Source organism: Beta vulgaris, chromosome 4 (genome assembly GCF_026745355.1).
Source record: "Beta vulgaris subsp. vulgaris cultivar EL10 chromosome 4, EL10.2, whole genome shotgun sequence".
NCBI classification, from domain to species: Eukaryota; Viridiplantae; Streptophyta; class Magnoliopsida; order Caryophyllales; family Amaranthaceae; genus Beta; species Beta vulgaris.
The window spans coordinates 54,438,670-54,457,861 of NC_079205.1; the positions used below are offsets into that span (position 1 = coordinate 54,438,670).

At 34.5% G+C, this 19,192-nt stretch overlaps 2 protein-coding genes across 2 annotated transcripts; both read right to left on the reverse strand.

Moving 5' to 3' along the window:
• Positions 1–2,639: 2,639 nt before the first annotated feature.
• On the reverse strand, positions 2,640–5,433 carry LOC125496764 (probable pectinesterase 55). Its single transcript, XM_048642323.2, has 5 exons — positions 5,198–5,433; positions 4,892–5,048; positions 4,451–4,663; positions 3,700–3,926; positions 2,640–2,799 (listed from the first exon to the last, which is right to left on the reverse strand). The coding sequence occupies exons 1-5, from the start codon at positions 5,431–5,433 to the stop codon at positions 2,640–2,642; spliced, it is 993 nt and encodes a 330-aa protein (XP_048498280.2).
• A 6,094-nt stretch (positions 5,434–11,527) lies between these two features.
• Positions 11,528–13,982, reverse strand: LOC104890751 (probable pectinesterase 55). The gene is made up of 4 exons (XM_010676332.4): positions 13,687–13,982; positions 13,254–13,413; positions 11,973–12,170; positions 11,528–11,816 (listed from the first exon to the last, which is right to left on the reverse strand). The coding sequence occupies exons 1-4, from the start codon at positions 13,908–13,910 to the stop codon at positions 11,562–11,564; spliced, it is 837 nt and encodes a 278-aa protein (XP_010674634.2). The 5' UTR covers positions 13,911–13,982; the 3' UTR covers positions 11,528–11,561.
• Positions 13,983–19,192: the final 5,210 nt, after the last annotated feature.

The window sequence follows — 19,192 nt, forward strand, 5'->3', positions numbered from 1 at the left end:
AATTATGCAAAAGTAAATGTAGCAACTAAAAAAAAGATAGATAGAGTAAAAAGACAATTACTTTATGAATAATCGGTCAAAGAGAACAGGCCCTTAGAGGAGCATTTCTCAATCTCTAACAATTATACGAATTAAGCTCACATATATTAAGGGCTTTTTGGTAATTCAGTATTTGAGAATATACCATTTATAAACAACAATACAACATTTGTAAATTGATAAGTATACAACATTTGTAAATTAACTAGTTATTAGGCCCGGGCTATGCCCCGGGTAAGAAAAAAATTTTCATTTATTAATATAATACTTTATGATAATAACACTAAATACAACTTAGTCTAGTGATTAAGACTTTATGTATTTGAGGTGTCATGATCAAACCCTATACTACGCAATTTCTAAATTTTTTTATTGTACATGGATTACATGAACTAAAAATCTCTAGGGAGAGCGCCACGTGGCACAGTTTCTTGTTTATGTACGCCTTTTAATATATTTGTATTAATAAGTATACAATATTTACCAATCTGCCTATACTTAAGAATATAAGTATAATACTTGTATAAATAAACATATAATTTGGTAGTTACATATACAATTTTTTCCACCAAGGACCCTTGGGTCCAATGCTATGACTTCTTATCTCCCACATGGGAGACAAGGTTTAAATCTTGGTGGAAGCAAAAATTTCAATATTGTTGGGAGGAGGGGGCGGTTTTGGGGCTTGTTGGGCTTATGGGTGAGTGACCCTGTGCAAATGCAATATTTATAAACTTATACAACAAGCAATTGATATGTGCGTTCTTGTAAATTGTAATATACTACCTCCGTTTTTTTTATTTGCTACATTTTTCTTAAATGGTTGTGTTTTTTTTACTTGCTACATTGTTGCAACTTTTCTTATTAGGAGACTTTCCCCACTAAAAAGTAAAAAGTAATACAATTATATTTATTTATCTCTTTTTTCCATCAAAAAGTAATACTATTGTAATTGTTTCTCTTTTTTTCCACACGAAAGTACTACTTTTTCACTTTTTTCCACCTCATTTATACACCAAAAAAGATTGAAAGAGACATATTATAAAAACTAGTAAAAACAACAATATAGCTATTAAAAAAAAGGAAAGAAGGGGTATCAATTTGAGGTTTGGATTTTCTCGGTTTTAGAGATAATAATCATTATTCTTTATTTATTGTGTTATTTTTTTTTAAGTTTTATAATAATTTAATAGTTTTTGGTGGTGCAAAAGAGAACCCCCACAACAACAAGAAAAAATAAATCAGGAACTAAACATAGCCCAGCCAAACCAACTATGTTTTCATGCATATATTGCTCAAAGCAATTGGAATAAAAAACTCTAGCCTCCTCCTTTCCCTTCTCTCATCTTCCTCTCGAAAATCCTAATCCTTTTCTTCTAGTTCTGGGACGCCATCATTCTTTTGATGGTGTTAAGTCTCCAATTTTTCCTTTTTTTTCTTCTAGATTTTATTGTTCTTGTTACTAATAATCTTTCACTCTCTCTTTGTTACTTGATTTTTAGGTTTTTTTTTTCTCTCCTTTCGTGGGAGTTTGGTTTTATTCTCTTCTCACGTGAAAGTTTTAAAAATGATATGACAAATTATTCCTATTGGTTGAAGTTCAAGACCATCAACATCAAGGTATTAGAAATTCAGATCTGTAAACATCGGTAAATCAAAAATGTTTTCCCCAATCTATGTCAGAATGATATAATTCCCCATCAATAACGACGTGATTCAGTAAATACAAAGGGGTTGCATTGTATTGCTCGATTTGGTTCATTGTAGTTTTTTCCAAGACGAATTTGATTTATTCTTTTTTGATTATGTATTGTTTTTCTTTTATACTTATTGTAGATGTCATTTGACTTTCAATTAATAAAATTTCTCTTTCAGAAATCAAAAAATTAAGTCTTCATGCAGAATGCGAACCAAACTGAGAGGAGCTACTTGAATCAATTCTAGTTTTGCAGTTTGAGAAACTCGAACATTTGCTATAGCCTATAGCCAATATATCGATATACGGCTCAGTTACCTTCCCTATGTAATGGAAGAAGGCTACTTCCCAAATTTATGATTTTTGATATCCAGCGACGATTATGCATTATGTAAATTCAATACTAAGGATGTCTTGGCCTAGTGGTTAAGATTGAGGTACTGTGAACGATAGGTCACAGGTTCGAATCTCCCTCCCCTTCTTTGTACTTCGTACTGCCTTCGTAGTTCATATGGATCAAAAAAAAAATTTATGCAAATAAGGTTCTAAACTTTATAAAGCAGCAAGCCAGCAATACCCACTTGTTTGTCCATTTGTAACAACAATTGCATTATTATATCGTTCTTCTTTAACAAGAGTTTGAAATTTTATTAAGCACCTAAATTGGACTTAAAAAATAAACAAGACATATTTAGTTACACTTAACACTTCTATTTTTATGTGTGTTTTTTATAAAAATATTTAACTTATTTTTAAACGGATGAAGTATCTCAAAAATTCTCCCATACTCCTAAAACATCTGGTATGAATATTTGAAAGGGTGATTTATGAACGGAGGAAGTATCTTAAAACTTCACACATGCTCCTATATCATACTGTATATATTTTGAAACAATTTGCTTGATCATATTGGTTGTCTGGCAATCCATCCATCTTGATCGATAAATTCTTGCGTAACATATTGTCCAACTTCAGAAATTTCCAACTTTTTCATCCATGGAACACGTTTTGATATATCAGCCCCTGGCCCCGTGCAATCAACTTCTGCATATGTAACATCTTTTCTGCATTTTCCACATGACATTTTTAATGTTAGTTTTGATTATTTTGTCATTTAAAAGAATTTAGAGGTTTGTCCTCTTGATAATCAATTGGAGACATTTTGTCTAAACATCAATGGTCTTCAAACATGAGTATATTCATAGGGTAAAATGAGTGTATTTGGATTCTCTAGAGTTGTAAAACAACTCTATAACTTACAAGATAGAGTTTGAGCAATATCAACATTGAATAAAAAATCAATGGCTCATATATTCTCTTTGCAAAATCTCCCATGTTTTATCTCATCAAAATCCACCCTTAAATCTTTCCCTTCTACCAATATGAGCCATTGATTTTAAAATGTAGCTTATATACAACTCTACATTGCAGAGTTTCACTAAAACTCTAGAGGATCCGGACTCGTAATGAGTTGAGAATATACAACATATTCATGTGTTTAGTTATTAAATAAAAAAAATCATGCTCCATGTGGTAATGGGTAGTAATGAGATTTTAGGAAGAAAATGAAGGTTTTGGGATCAAGTAGCATTACCATGGGATAATGATGTGGGAAATCATTTACAAATATACACCATAATGTATTACCATTACCACTATTTATAATATCTAACCAAACGGATAGTCAGGGAGATAAGAGTTACATTTTAACGTTTTCCATAATCAAGAACTTAATTAATTAGTTTATGAGTTTGTCTTATAAGAGATCGTGTACTCTTAAATTAAAATTAGGCAATAGTAAGCTCAATATTAAAAAAGAGAATTAGCCCAATAGTTACTAGGTTGATGTCTTTCGGTGACTAGTTTAATTCATTTAGTGACTAGGTCTACTTTTATGTTAAAATTAGACCGTCTCTTCTAATAATTAATTTTTGTTAGTTTATATAGTTCATAAAGAAACTTACTCGTGCCCTTGTTGATTCCAAATGAACCATCCTTCAGCGTTTACAACATTGCTGAAACTTGAGTTGATGAATATAACCCTAGAAAACGAACGATATGCTCGTCCTAAGTCAGCATGTCCTGTTCCTGAAATTTTACATCCTCTAAACACAAAACCACTCGTCTCATTAGCTGATTCTCTACCTTGTGCCGTAATGAATCCTCCTCCTGTCACATTAATGGCACATTGCTGCACCATTGGCAGAGAGAGAAATACTTCAGTATATAAATATAACTATATATAATCTTTTGCATAATTTTGTATTGCACAATTGCTTGCTACTCTATAGGTTGCTCGGACTTGGGTACCCATGTTCAATATGTGTACGTGTTCAAATGTACGACTCAACTATTTCTTGTAACTTTTTTCAATTTTTTGGCCCAAAACGAAGTGCTCGCATGTCCTATTCATGTTTGAGTGTCGAGGATCCGACACGAATACTTGACATATTCGAGCAACCTAATTGACGCTCTAATCTTTATATGCTTCTATGCGTTCCTTAGGAAGAAATATCTCGTTTACCGTCTTAAATTATTTATACTTACCAATATATAACAAAAATTAACATAATATTTAGTGCACTTCTCGAAATATCAAATTTTCATGAATTTTATAAATACTTAATTTACAATATTAATGATCAAAATTAACGTGAAAAATAATAACAAAAAAGAATGGAGGAACACTCCATAGTCCATCTTTATAAGTTTTACCTCGTATACGGATTGACCATTTCCCCATATAAAATCAACTGCTCCCTCTATATAACAAGAATTAAAGTAATGGCGGCCATGATCATCCCACAAGGTATCTTGATATCCTTCGAACCCACACGAGTAAAATGCATGCTTGTCACCACTAATTTTCAATGCAACAGCCGGAACTGGATTTGGATTCACCCCTTTTAGCACTCGATTATATGAGTTCTAGTAGTTCAAAAAAAAAAAAATAGAGTTTATACAAAGCAAATAGTGAAGTCAGCAATAATTGCATTTGCAAAAGAATTTTAACAACATATTGTATGTCAGAATGAACCTAGTACATCTATAATAAGAGAGAAGTAAATTGGAGGTTTATATCCAATAGTAAACGATCATTCTACCCTTTACATATAATATTATCCCCTTTACCTATAATATTATCCAATAGTTTACCTTGAAGGTGATACCCTTCGCTAAGAAGTTATCGGCGTCCACAGAAAAAGTGCAGCTTTCTGATGTGGTATCATGAGCTTCAAAGGTTATTGTTGTTGTAGTACTATCGCTTCCTTCAAGAAATATGCATTCTTTCCACTCAATTTGTATCTGCTCTCTACATATACATATAAATAAACAACTTGACAACTAAATTATGCATAATTCATCCTACATTATTAGCAAGCAAAAAGGAATGTTTAATTAGGAGTATAAAATATGAGGTTAAGATGACATAAACTCATTTATATTTCAAGGCAAAGTTACTTGTAAGTTCCAGGCTTTAGAAATATTTTTATCCACTTGTTATTGTTGGGAGGAATGGAACTGAGAGCATCTGCAATGGTGGTGAAATTCGCATCTCCAGATTGTGAAACAGTGATAGTATAAGCAACTTTTGATGGATTTTGGCTAGTTATACATTCTAGAGCACTAGACACCAAGACACAAGTCGTTTGAAAAATGAAACAGATAAAAAATAATAATTGCAACTGGATTTGCATATTGAAATGGAGTAAATAATGAAGTTGCTAGCTAATTGAGGTGAATTTAGTGAGAAAAGCTGAAGCTGTTTATATAAGCAGCTAGTTAAGTTTCATTTATATAGAGTATTAGTAACTCAGTATGCCTAATTATTACAATCTTTATCGAGAATCCAATCCCTTCAATTATCTTTGCAAATGAAAGTATAAGAAAGAAATCAAGTATATATTTCAACATAACAGCCCTTGTAATATTTTGTTTTATATACTTCCATTTATGTCAAACTCTACTTCTTGTTTCTACTAATTTAGACAATCAGCCTCTTGAATTAAACTTAACTTGATACAATTGTGAATCAAGAAAATATGGAAAATAGCTCATGTATATATCTGAGAGATTTTAGAAGCCAGAATCAGTTGTTATTCTCATTCCATTCTCGTGGTATAGTATATGCCACAAGTTCCCAGTACAAACCTATGCAAGCACAATAGGAAGTATACCAAAGATAAAGATAGAATATCTCCTAAAACAATCTCATAAGATAATACAATATCCTAAATATCCTCTAATACCTCCTTCCTCAAGTTGGAGCAAGGGGATCAACAATGGTCAACTTGTGAAGGAGATAATCAAACTGAGTTGTGCCAAGAGCCTTGGTAAAGATGTTGGCCAATTGGTCACGAGTGAGAACATAAGAGGGAGATCTAAATGAGACCATATTAAATGGCATCACGAACAAAGTGTCAGTTAAGTTCGATGTGCTTTGTCCATTCATGAAAAATGGGATTTTGAACAATATGAATAGCAGATTGACTATCACAATATCTAGAGGCCATAATCAATTGTAATTCTCATTCTCTTCTCGTGGTATTTATGCCACAAGTTCCCAGTGAAACCTAAGCACAATAGGAAGTAGACCAAAGATAAAGATAGAATATCTCCTAAAACAATTTCATAAGATAATACAATATCCTTAGTATTATCCTCTATAATAATATCTCACTTATAGGAATGTAGATCAAAAGAATTTCGTTCAATTAAAACAAATCTAGGAATAATATATCACATATGAAGTACTATATATTATTGTGCAACGTCAATTATCTTGATTCCGTGATATAATGAATCATAAAATGGACCAGTATATATGACTAGCCATAATCTTGATAAGCATACTTGTAGCTTAATCATGAGTTGTGTATCTCTATTTCAACTTTCAAGGGGTATTAGGCAAGAATACCCCCTCCCCCCCTATATCTTTATCCTGTGCATGGAACATTTGACTAACATGATAAATGAGAATGTGGCTAGCTCTGGGTGGACCCCCTTTGCCTTCCATAGAAATAGTTACCACATATCCTACCTCCTATTTTGCGGATGATATCCTATTATTTGGGGAGACAAATGTTAGCTCTGCTGATGCCATAATTCAGACCTTGGAAGCCTTCCGCATAAAACCAGGATTGAAAATGAACCCCCATAAAAGCTCGATTTACTTCTAATACCCTCCTAGCTACTAGGATCAATATCCCCTTGAAACTTGACCTAGATATTTATCTATGCTTTCCCCTTACTGACAATAGACCAACCAAAAATTAATTGAGTCATATTTTTAGGAAAGTTCAGAGTAAGTTATCTAGCTGGAAATTAAAGCTGAAGCAGGGAGAACTACCCCTATCTCTTCGACTTTGAATGATATTCCTGCTTATTTCATGAACTACATCTCCTTACCTAAGTCCATCACTAAGTCTATCCTAATCCACCTGTTTGCCCCCCTTTGCCGCCGAAACCCCGCGCGCACCGTCGCCGACCAGCCGCCAGCACCACTGCCTTCTCCTCCTTCCTTTGCGCCGCACTCCTCCTCTTCTCCCTCCTTTCTTTCTCGCTGATCCCACTCCCCCTGACTTCTCTCTCCTCCTCGACCCCACCTAAGCTGCTGCCACCCGACGCGCCGCCACTCTGCCGGCCAACACGCTGCCTCCTTCGCACCGCCGACAACCCCCTATATTGTTCGGTACTTCTTGTTACTTCACCAAGTAAAGATTAGAAAGAAAAAGGGATACTACAAGTCTCCCCCAACTATCAAGTATACTAATCGCGACGCGAGGTAACGTCTACTGCTAACACCCGCACTCCCTTCCAACTACGTTTTATCATGCTTTTACATGAAGTTTTGATGATATTTATTTATAAATTGCGGGATATGAAATGTTTTGTTAAATGATGTTTTATGATGCTAATAGATTTGCTTTCATGATGCTTATAAAATGTTCTATGAAATATACTCTAAAATCATGAAACATAATAAATGAAAGTGAAAGATGGTTTATGACAGCACTATGTCATTGGGTCGTGCATGTGTCATCCTGTTATATGGCGGCAACGCCACCTTCTGATGGGGGACAACGTCCTTGGTGGTTCCCGAATTATGTTTGGCATTATATGTCAGCCACCTTCTGATGGGGGATAAAGGTCCTCGATGGCTTTGCCTTATGTTATGATGTATGGCTTTATGCCACCTTCTAATGGGGGACATATACCCTCGGTGGCTTAGCCTTTTGTTGTACTCGTCAAGTAACCAAAGGAAGATTTCTAATAATTATTATGATATAATGATGAATGATAATACGAATCTGTCTTTTAAATTCATGATATGAATTATGAAATGGTTTAACTATATTCTCTCCTCTCTGTTTGCAAGTAAAATGAGTTGAAATGAATTTAAGTTGTTCGAGTAGTATGTTATTGGGCCTCGGCTCATGACATTTTTTTTTTTCTGTTTTAGGTACCGATGGGGATGACTGAATGGCTTAGCAGTGAGGAATTGGCATTGAAATGACTCAAACACTTATAGTTTTTGTAACCTAAGTTATTAGGTAGTTTGATTAACATCAACTCTGTTTTACTTCAATTCTATATAATCTAGCATGTTTAAGTTTTCATATTATTATATGTTAGGATTCTGAAAGTATGTTGCCTTGTATTTTCCTAACAAAAAGTACGGTAGTAACGCATCGACCAAAGGCTAGGTCTTTCGGTGCCAATAATCAAGATTAACTAAGCTAATAAAGATGCTTAGAGGTCGGAGCGTTACATTCGGGCTCTCACGCCACTTGAAATCCTCTCCAATAGCCCTCTTAAGGACCGGTTACAAGTTAATCTCGAGTCTAACACGCTCTTTTGTGGGTTGGAATGGGGTGTTATTTTCCCACACATGTGTTATAAATTGTGGAAGGAAAGAAATGATACCGTGTTTAAAAACTCCTATCCCACCCACCCAAATAACATAGTGTTTAAGGTCGTTTCTGCCGCTAGCGATTTCGTTCGCGTTGTGCCTGCTAGCTATCAGACCTGCTGAGGGTCCTGTGTATCCTTTTCACTCCCTTATCTCAGTAGTCCGTCGGGTCTAGGTGGGGTGGTCTGTGACAAGTCAGGGTTATGGGTGTTCAGTTTTGGTTGGAAGTGCTATGCGTTGGACTCTCTCATGGGACATGGCTGAGCTCATGGGGATTCTCGTGGCTTTTCAACTTGTTGAGCCAAAGAATTTGCGAAATCTCACCATTTATTCGGATTGCAGGATGGTTATAATCACTTTATTGTGAGAAACCACCTTTTAAAAAAAATTGGTTAATTAGCCACCTCTTTGGTTATTTTTTTTGTTGGAAGCCACCACTTGTCGGAATCCGGCATTGACCTCGATTTTTCGGCGTTGACCATCAAATTTTCGCCATTCTTCCCCCTTTATCTTTTTCCCCCCTCGCATCCCCGGCAACCCACCCTCCCCCCTCGCATTCCCGGCAACCCCCCTTCCCTCTCGCATCCCCCGGCAACCCCCTCCTCCCTCGCAACCCGCCGGCAAACACCCCCACAACCATCCCCACCCTCCAGCCCACCTAAGCCAATCTCCTCCCTCGCATCCCCGACATCTCAGGTGGAAGAAATGGCGAAAATCTGGAAAAAAAATGGCGAAAATCTGATGGTCAACGCCAGATTCCGGCAAGTGGTGGCTTCCAACAAAAAAAAGAACCAAAAAGGTGGCTAATTAACCAAATTTTTTTAAAAGGTGGTTTCTCACAAAAAAGTGATTATAAAAGGTGGTTTCTGACAAATTTTCCTAGATTTAATGCATCAAAAAGAACTCTCTGACCTGCATGGAAATTTAATTGATTTATGCATAAAGTGGTGGAGCAAGACTTTGGAGACTCGTCTTCTCCATAACCGACGACAGCTTAACCACCTAGCGGATAACCTTGCCAAGCATGCTCGAAAATCGTTAGATGTTTGTAATGTCACAAGGACTCCCCCCCCCCCTTTGTATGAAAAATTATATGTCGGATTTGAGCCTGTGATACGGGTTGTAATGACTTTTCTTAATTTATGATATGCACCTTTTCACCAAAAAAAACTTATTTATAGAATATATATAATATAGTCTGTTACCTCAAGTTCCGCTTTAAGGTAAATTAAACTAGAAAATTTAAGCTCGATACTCGGCTTGAGTTCGAGTAAAGTTGTAACGAGCCGAGCAAAGCTTGGTCTCGGTTCGACTCGTTTACACTCCTAGCCACAAAATAGAGAGAGGGAAAAAAAACTGACATATTTATTGTTTAATTCTTATGTAATTATACATGTAGGCACGAAATTAAATTTGCATAGGAATGGGTAATTTGTCTAGCCACCCATCTTGGTTAATAAAACTTATATCTATTAATGAATTTACTTCCCTAGGACTAAGCTTCTTCTCCCATTTCACCCTCTTCCCTATATCTGCACCAGGTCCGTCACAACCTTCTTCTGCAAAGATGATACTTTCCCTGATACGTAGAGATCATTATCATTAAAAAGGTGGAATCATATTTTAGACGACAATTGATAGAAAATAACCATAGTATAATTCATGTGCCAAAATTAGTATATAATCTCAAATCAAGTAATTACTTACATGAAATAATCTCAACTCAAGTAATTATTTACATAAAATAACCTCAACTACATATATAAATAGATATATGCCATTAAGTCTAGAAATATTTGTAAGTGACAACTTTATAAAACGCTAATTTTTGTCAACTATATAAGAAAAAATATAAGAAATGTTAAGAAAAATTTAGAAATTATAAGCAAAGTTTAGAGAAAATAAGAAAAGGTTGGAAATAATATTAAAAGTTTACCGTAAATTTAGAAAAGTTCTTTTTTTGTCATATATGACCTAATAAAAAAGGTTCCTTTGTAGAGAAGGACCAATTAAATTTTCTAGGAGGGAATGACCAATTATAAAATATCAATTCACAACTTAACACCACATTATGATTTTTGTGTCAAAATATCAACTTTCCTGTGCTGACAAAATTTTGTCTTCTTTGGTCCAAACCCTTCAACATCCTGTTCTTCTCTTTCCTCTTAACTCCACATTATTGCCCCCGAACCATCAAAACTCAACATCTTCCATTTTTGAATCTTAAACTCTTCTCTCTCTCCTCTATCATACCTTCGCAACAGGAATGCCACAACTACATATGGTTGGGATTCGAGTGGTTGAGGATTACACCCTTGACAATACGAAATCCCTAATTGAATCCAGCAAAAAACAAAACCCTAAATTACAAGATGTCTACAGAAAAGTGGAAGGATGAAATTGATTGGATTATGATCAAATTGAGAACCAACCTTGGTGAGAAATTGCTTCGCTGGTTAAGTGTCCTTCCTGAGGATGACAACTTGAGCTTCATCAACATGAGGAATGAGCAAAATTGGGATCTAAATAGTCCGAATGGGTTGGGTAGAACACGACAAAAAATAGGTTTTGGAGGGAAAAAAATGTCAATGCCGAAAAGTTGACATATTAGCCTGAAAATCATAATATGGTATTAAGTTATCAGTTAGTGTATTATAATTTGTCACTTTCCCTCCAAAAAAAAGTTCTAATTGGTTCTTTCCCACAAGAAACCTCTTTTATTAGTAGCTATCCGACAAAAAACTCTTAAAAAGGTTCAGAAAAGTTAAGAAAAATAAGGTGAAGAAATATGTTGTTGCTTTGATGGCGAGTAATGCTAGAGCAAATGCTGGTCTTCTACCACCACTATACGCGCCGGCCGCCACATCGACGGCTGGTGAAGAGAAATAGAAAAAATGGAAAAAACAAATGTACTTACTCGCGTCCAATATAACTCCAGGCAGACCATCCTTCAGGAGTAATTACTTGGCCGAGAGTAGAGTTGTAGAAAAGAACTCTAGAGTATTGTGTATATGCCCTTCCAAGGTATGTTTGACGTGCTGTGCCTAAGATTATACATCTTATAAACACGAAGCCACTTTGTGAGTTAGCACTATGTCTTGCCTGAGCTGTTATGTATCCTACTTCACTTGTTCTTGTTAAATCGTACGTTACGTTTATGGTGCACTTCTGCATGCATGATATATATATAGTAAGGTAAGTCGAACGGACATAAGTGAGACAGTTTTTCATTAATTTATTATTAATCTCAAACAGACAGTGTTATAAATAATTTTGCAAAAAGGACTTAATTATATAAAAAAAAGGAGTCATATATAGAATTACCTGATAAATTGACTGACCATCACCCCATATGAAATCTACGGCACCTTGAATGTAGCAAGACTCAAAATAATGACGCCCTAGATTGTCTGTTAACGTATCCTGGAGACTTATGAACCCACATTCATAAAATGCAGCCTTGTCTCCTGTTATTACTGCTGCCGGTGCCCAAATAAAGTCCGATTTGTGATCCCGAATATTCTATCATCAAAACAAAATGCACTTCTGTCAAAAAACCAATTCAACCAAAAGTTTAAGTTGATGGTTGAAGCCTCGGGAATAGTTTAATACTAAATATTCCACTTATAATTGAGGGGGTGGATGAGATTTGAACCCTTGACATTTATGTCACGCTGGCTCCGATACCATATCAAAGGACCAACTCAACCAAAAATTTAAGCTGATGGTTGGAGTATCAGAAATAGTTTGATACCCTATCAACTTCATCTCTATGTTGTACATAATTGGAACACAACTAATGTACTTCGTCTAAAATAGATAAATAGTCAACTTTTGGGCTTGTTTGTTGAAAAAAAACGTTTGTAGACTTAGCTTGTAGTGGCTATTAGAGTCTTGAGATAAGAGTGGTAAAGCAACAATGTATAATTAGATACTTATTTGATTACAAAACAATAAAAAATGTGAATAATATTATACTTTCGAAAGTTATTCAAAATAATAATATTTATAGCTACGTTATCACACTATCTCAAGTTTTTAAGTCTCAACCATTAAAATTACAAATTGAAATACTACTTCAAAATAAAGACCAATTTTCAGCTTTGGTATAGAATTAAAAGGACTTGAATTTGTTGTCGAACATGACTTTTGGTAATAAACATTAAAAATGTTAAACATGACCTTTAACTATCATACACATAGTTCGTTAAAAAATATACATATATTACTAGGTCATAAATGCTTGATTCAATATTTTATTTCCATTTTAAACACCTTAAGGCTATGTATATCATTTTCCTATTATTAGTACCGGACCGATGCTTTAATAACAAAACTCAAAAAGATTTTAATATTTGAAATAGCTGCAAAAATTATTAATTAGGCGGATTAGGACTACTGCAACTAATTTGGATTGCATGGACTCTTTATCCTTGAATTAATAGAGCTTACTAATTTGGATTAGGACTACCGCAACCACGTTCCTTCTGAAGTGGCGCCCTATGTATTGATGGACTCTTTATCCTTGAATTAATAGAGCTTACATTTCCCCTCAAAAAAAAACTAATTTGGATTGCATAATTACTTCTTGATTACGTTACTCACCTTAAATGTGATGTTTCGCGCCACAAAATTTGCAGCAAGTAATGAGAATGTGGTGCTTTGAAAAAATGTGCCTCCATCTGATGCCTGGATTATTGTCTTTCTTCTTCCATCTCCCTCTAGCACTATGAATGGCTTTTCTCGCGGAATTATCACCTTCTCACTACATGCATTACAATTTAATTAGCCAACTTATATATACATATACAAACAATAATAGTACCAAGGATGTCTTGACCTAGTGGCTAAGATTGAGGTGCTGGTATGATAGGTTACAGATTCGAATTCCCCTCCCCTTATTTGTACTTTGCACTGCCCTTAGTAACACAAGCAATAATAGTGATTAGTGAGGTAGAGACATGATACCTACAAATTCACATATACTTATACAAGCAATAATAGTGATAAGTGAGATATATAGGGAAATGATACATACTTATATATACCAGCTCGAATATGAACCCGAATCCAATGAGAATTATTAGCTGGAATGAAGTTTATGGCATCTTGAACTTTGGTAAAATTTCCTTTGCCGGATTGATCAACCGTAATAGATGTTCTTGTCTCTGGAACACCATTATATACCAATGATAATGCAAATTGGTAACAATAGAAAATTATGAGAAATTTGTAAATGATGTTTTTTACTAGAGAATTCATATGTTTTTTCTCATAAGAAAATACTGAAAGCTTAGGTTAGTATACTACAAGATTTTTCTATCATCTTGTAGTATTCAAAAGATAGTACTAGAAAATAAGTTAGGGAATCCTTCTAAGGTTGGGGGTCAATAAATGCTATATTAATAAGGTGAAGCCTAGCTGGTATGGTTTTCAACTAATTTCCTCTTTGGTATTCATGTATGCATTTATGCATTGTGACATTTTGTCAACTAATTTCCATACTTCCTGCCTGTTTCCGTCAAGGGTAGTTCATCTAGAAGACGTTGTAGTTTTTTGCAGTTCATATAGATTTGCCACTCCCGTTTCACACAAACAAGCTAAGGATTTTTTTTTGATAATTTGTCATTCATTAAGGAAAAACTGATAAAATAATCCCACCTTTGAGCGGTATTCTTAAAACAATTCCACCATTGGACTAACTCGCTATAATCCCACATTTAACCTTATATTCTTATATTGGTCCCTTAGCTGTTAGTAGACCTGGTTATTGGGCGGGTCGGGTCAGGGTCAGTGCGGGTCGGAAGCGGGTTGGGTCATAAGAGGGTCGTCTCATACAGGGTCGGTCGTGGGCCGGGCCAAATGGGTAGAGGGCTTATAGTGGGCCGATAATGGACGGGTCGTAAACGAGCAAGAAAAACAAGGAACAAAAAAAGCCAAAAGTAAGTATAAATGAATGCGAATCTGAATATGAAATTGTTTTACAAAACTTATTTTATTTTTTAAAATTATTGGGTTTCTTTGTTAACCCTATAATGGCCCTATCCAATAATGACCATGTCCAATAAAACCCTGTCCAATAAAAGCCCTGTAAAATTGACCCTAACTCTTTAACTATTGGGCTACCCTGTCCAATAACCACGTCTACAGGGGAGTAATACATTAATGTGCAAGATTTGTGAAGGATTTAAATTAAAAGGATAATGCAGCAGAATATTAATTTGTAATACCCTTTGAATATATTTGAATTTTTTCCTTGAATAATGCAAAAGTGGGTTTTAATTCCCAAAATATGCCCAAAAAAAAATTCCCTGCATATCGTCCACGTAGGACGGCACGCGAGAATTTCTTTTTTTCAATTTAAGTAAAACCGCTACTTTTTTTTTGTGTGTGTGTTGTGTAAACCGCTACTTCAAGTAGCGGTTCATTAATCAAGTAGCGGTTTATTGAAGAAATCCCCAACTCCAGAGTTTGATATGTGTTTGCAACATTTTGCCTAGGTAAACCGCTACTGTGAGTAGCGGTTTTCGTGGGCAAAAACAAAAAAAAAAAATCAGTTTCTCGCGTGCCGTCCTACATGGACGGTACACAGAATTTTTTTTTTTTGGGACATATTTTGAGAATTAAAACCCACTTTTGCATTATTCAAGGAAAAAATTTGAATATATTTGGATGCTATAAATTCAACTAGTTTGTCAACTGTTAATCTAGTATTTTTTATATTTTCAAAAAAAAAATCTAATATTTCATTAACTTTCACACATGCAATAATTGTGATCTCTGGCTCTCCTTCTTCAGCTCTTCAACACTTGAAATGAATCAAACCTGGAAAAACTGAAGCTAAAAACTACGATAAAAAGAGTTGAAATTTTCAATTGTGAGAAAGAAACAGTAATTTACTAATTTATGAAGCTATGTTGAAGATGAATGGAAAGTAATTGGGTAAGTATAAAGTTTTTGGTATTTGGGTTAAATTTGGGTTTGTCAAAATCTATAAAATTTGAAGGATTTGTTTAGGATCCAGTGAGAAAGGCAGGCAAATCGAGTGGTGGAAGTCGAGAGGAAGAGAGGATAGACCTTGTTGCATCCACTGAATTAATTTTGAAAGTAAACTTGATTTACTTTGCTATTATGGTAATTAAGTAATGCATTAGAGAGGAAAAGCATGAGTTTTTGATGGTTTACCGATTTCTACAGGTGATAGGTTAACTCGGACCAGTATAAGAAGATAAGGTTAAAGGTAGGATTATACTGAGTTGATCCAAAGGTGGGGCTGTTTTAAGAATATGGCTCAAAGGTGGGATTATTCCCATCAATTTTTCCTTCAATTAATGAACTTAGGGGTATTTAAACATGAAGGGGGTGTGTTCAACTAGAGGAAGGGGTTATCTATACAAATATATTAAAAGATGTGCGTGACAATGTATACACGTCATGTAGCACCTCGGTTACTCCACTAAAATTGTCCAATGTGTACATAAGTCGTCATGTCAATTAACAAAAGTAAAATTAGCTTGCAACAAAATTTGAACATGTGACCTCTTGCTATTATACATGACATAATTATCATCTCAACCAACTTTTAGTCATGCTTTAAGTGTCCACATTATTATATTTATACCTTTTAAATATTGAGTTTTCCTTAATATATATTTTAATGAGAATGGAAAAAAAATGCATATCAAGTTTGAAAAACAATACAAACCCGGGACAACACCCGGCCCGAGACAACACCCGGCCCGGGACAACACCCGGGCCCATATACTAGTTTAAACTTAAAGCCAAGCTACAAATTCATCAACCCTCCTAAAACCTTGCTTAGCTAGAGTGTCGGCTACAACATTTGACTCTTTCGTTTTATGCATAATGCTCAAGCTTGGATCTAATTTCCTTGCATTTTTGATAAAATTCAATGCGAGTATTCAAAACATCAAGATTTTGTTAAATTTGTCTGAATACAAGTATTCAATATATCAAGTTTTTATAACTTTTACTCATACGTAAATAGAGATAATAATAGTTAAAGAAGCGAGTTGGAGAACGTGAAAAAGCAACTATGTAACTTCAAAAAAAATAGGGGGGGTATATATTAGAAAGAGTTAAACTCAACCTCAAGAAAATTGAAATTTGTCACGAATGCTAGCTTTTTTTCTTTTGCTAAGTAAGAGGTAATTTTCATTCCATAATTATCATATTACATCATAAACTATCCCAAGACAAGAGCAAACCAATTAGGTTGGACTCTTCTTAACCAAGGGGGGAACTAACCCATTAAAACCCACAATGCATTACATTACAGACTTAGGAATCATGTATAATCCCTCTTACTGATTTTATTTGACAATACTGAACCTATTCTCATCGTGACCAACCGTTGAATCATTTTAACCAAACCACCAATACTAGGCATGTACTGCATCCAAAAACTCTTGTTCCTGCTATGCCATATATGATACACTAGAGCAGTGATCCCTGCATACATACATTGCTTCTGAAACTTGCTTATGTCACTATTTCTGATCCATCTGATGAGTTGTTGCAGTGTATTTGTTGTAGTGAGAATTTCGAGCCATCTCTTAATTTCTTGCAAACATCTTATAGTATAAGTACACTGGAAATATAAATGTGTATGTGTTTCCACAACAACATCACACGTTAAACATTAATCTGAGCTAGAGATTCCAATCCTGGTAGCTTCTCTGTGGTCTGTAGTTTAGCTTGAATTGCATGTTAGACTATGAATATGTGCTTCGGAATACTTAGCCTAATTTCAAATCACTTTATCCCATGTAACAGTCTCTTTCTCCCCTTAATCTTATCATATACTCTTTGGATAGAGTATACAAGCATAGCACATAGTTCAGGCTCTTAGTGAAGAACATTTTTAAATGCTCCTTAACATGATAAAGTTTCTTCTAGTACCAGCTAGCTCCAGAGTTAGGGGAGAAATTCCACCAATTACCACCCTTAATATACATAGAGTGAATCCAATGAATCCACACATTATATTGTTTTGCAACAAATGCCCATACATACTAGCCTAAACAAGCTATGTTCCAAGCCACCACATCCCTGAAGCCTAATCCTCCACAGGCTTTGCTCCACGAATGCTAGATAAGCTAGCTTAATTGTTTGATTACATGAGTAATGAATTTTGTTTATATTGACGTTCTTATTCAACAATTAAAGACTACTAGCTAGTTCCAATACGTGACTATATTACTACCATATTTGTGTTAAAGTGATATTATTGTTTTTAGAGAACAAAGTTGTATTGATATTAATAAGTGTCCCGTCAAAATAAAATTAAGAAGTGTCTTTTAGTTGATACTTGAGAAGTGATTAAATAATCTTAATAAGTATTTGATTGCTTTTTTTTTTGAGGGGATAAGTATTTGATTGCTAGTTACAACGTCAATAGCAATAAAATTATACACTCATATGGTACCAATTTTTCTTGCAAATGTTATTGTTACTACACCTAATATACTTCTAAGTTATAATTAGCAAAGTTAGTTAGAAACTTGTTGTATACATTTCAGAATTAGTTAGACAACTTGTATGAGAAGTTTATAAAGCTTGTTAGAGAAGTTTACATTTGTAGTCTGTATATATATCATTTGTAAAGAATTGTTGAGAGATATAATACAAAATATAATTTCTTCTATTCATTTCCTCTCTATGAACTAATGTTTCCTTCATAATAATTCAACTTTAGTAAGCTGAATTCACATGGTATCAGAGCCGTAAGGTTCTTTACATTCATTTTCCGCATAATCTACAAATTCTTGATACAATCAGATTTACATCTAATATTTTTTCTGATAAAATCACCTCTTCAAATACCTTCAAAATTCTTGGAAATGGAAGAAGCTATTGGAAATTTTGTTCCAAATACACCAGAAGTTATTGATAAAACTACAAACACTGGATATAGTGATCCATTTTTCTTAGGAACAGGTGATCATCCTGAACAACAACTTGCTGCACACACGTTTAATGGTGAAAATTTTCTGAGTTGGAATCGAATGATTCGTATGGCACTTGGAGCTAAAAATAAACTCTGTTTTATTGATGGATCAAGCAAGAAATCTGATATTGATGATGCAGATTTACAAAATGGATCAGAAACGATTATATGGTACAATCTTGGCTTATCAATTCCATGGAGAAAACTATTTCTAAAGGTTTTCTTTTACAAACTTTTGCACACCAACTGTATGAGGATATTCTTGAGAGGTATGGACAATCCAATGCACCTCAATTATTTGAATTACATCAGAAAATGACTTCTATACAACAAGATAACTCATCTGTTGTTGAATATTACTCCAAACTCAAACGAGTTTGGGATGAGGTTCAATTAATTGAAGGATTTCCTGAATGTGACTGTGGAGCTTTAGCACTTTGTTCTTGTGGCTTACTTAAGAAGGTGTTAGATGCTGATCAGAAGCAGAAACTGATTCAATTTTTTGCTGGTTTAAATCTGGACTATGCTTCCTCCAAAACAATATCCTTAGTATGGATCCCTTACCTACTGTTAA

Coding starts and splice junctions, on each gene's coding strand:
- LOC125496764 (XM_048642323.2), bottom strand. CDS start 5,433: ATGCAAATCCAGTTGCAATTATTATTTTTTATCTGTTTCATTTTTCAA. Junction 5,049..5,197: donor CTAAAGCCTGGAACTTACAA/GTAACTTTGCCT, acceptor ATGTATATGTAG/AGAGCAGATACAAATTGAGT. Junction 4,664..4,891: donor CGAAGGGTATCACCTTCAAG/GTAAACTATTGG, acceptor TTGAACTACTAG/AACTCATATAATCGAGTGCT.
- LOC104890751 (XM_010676332.4), bottom strand. CDS start 13,910: ATGAATTCTCTAGTAAAAAACATCATTTACAAATTTCTCATAATTTTC. Junction 12,171..13,253: donor CGCGAAACATCACATTTAAG/GTGAGTAACGTA, acceptor TTTTGATGATAG/AATATTCGGGATCACAAATC. Junction 11,817..11,972: donor ATGGTCAGTCAATTTATCAG/GTAATTCTATAT, acceptor TCATGCATGCAG/AAGTGCACCATAAACGTAAC.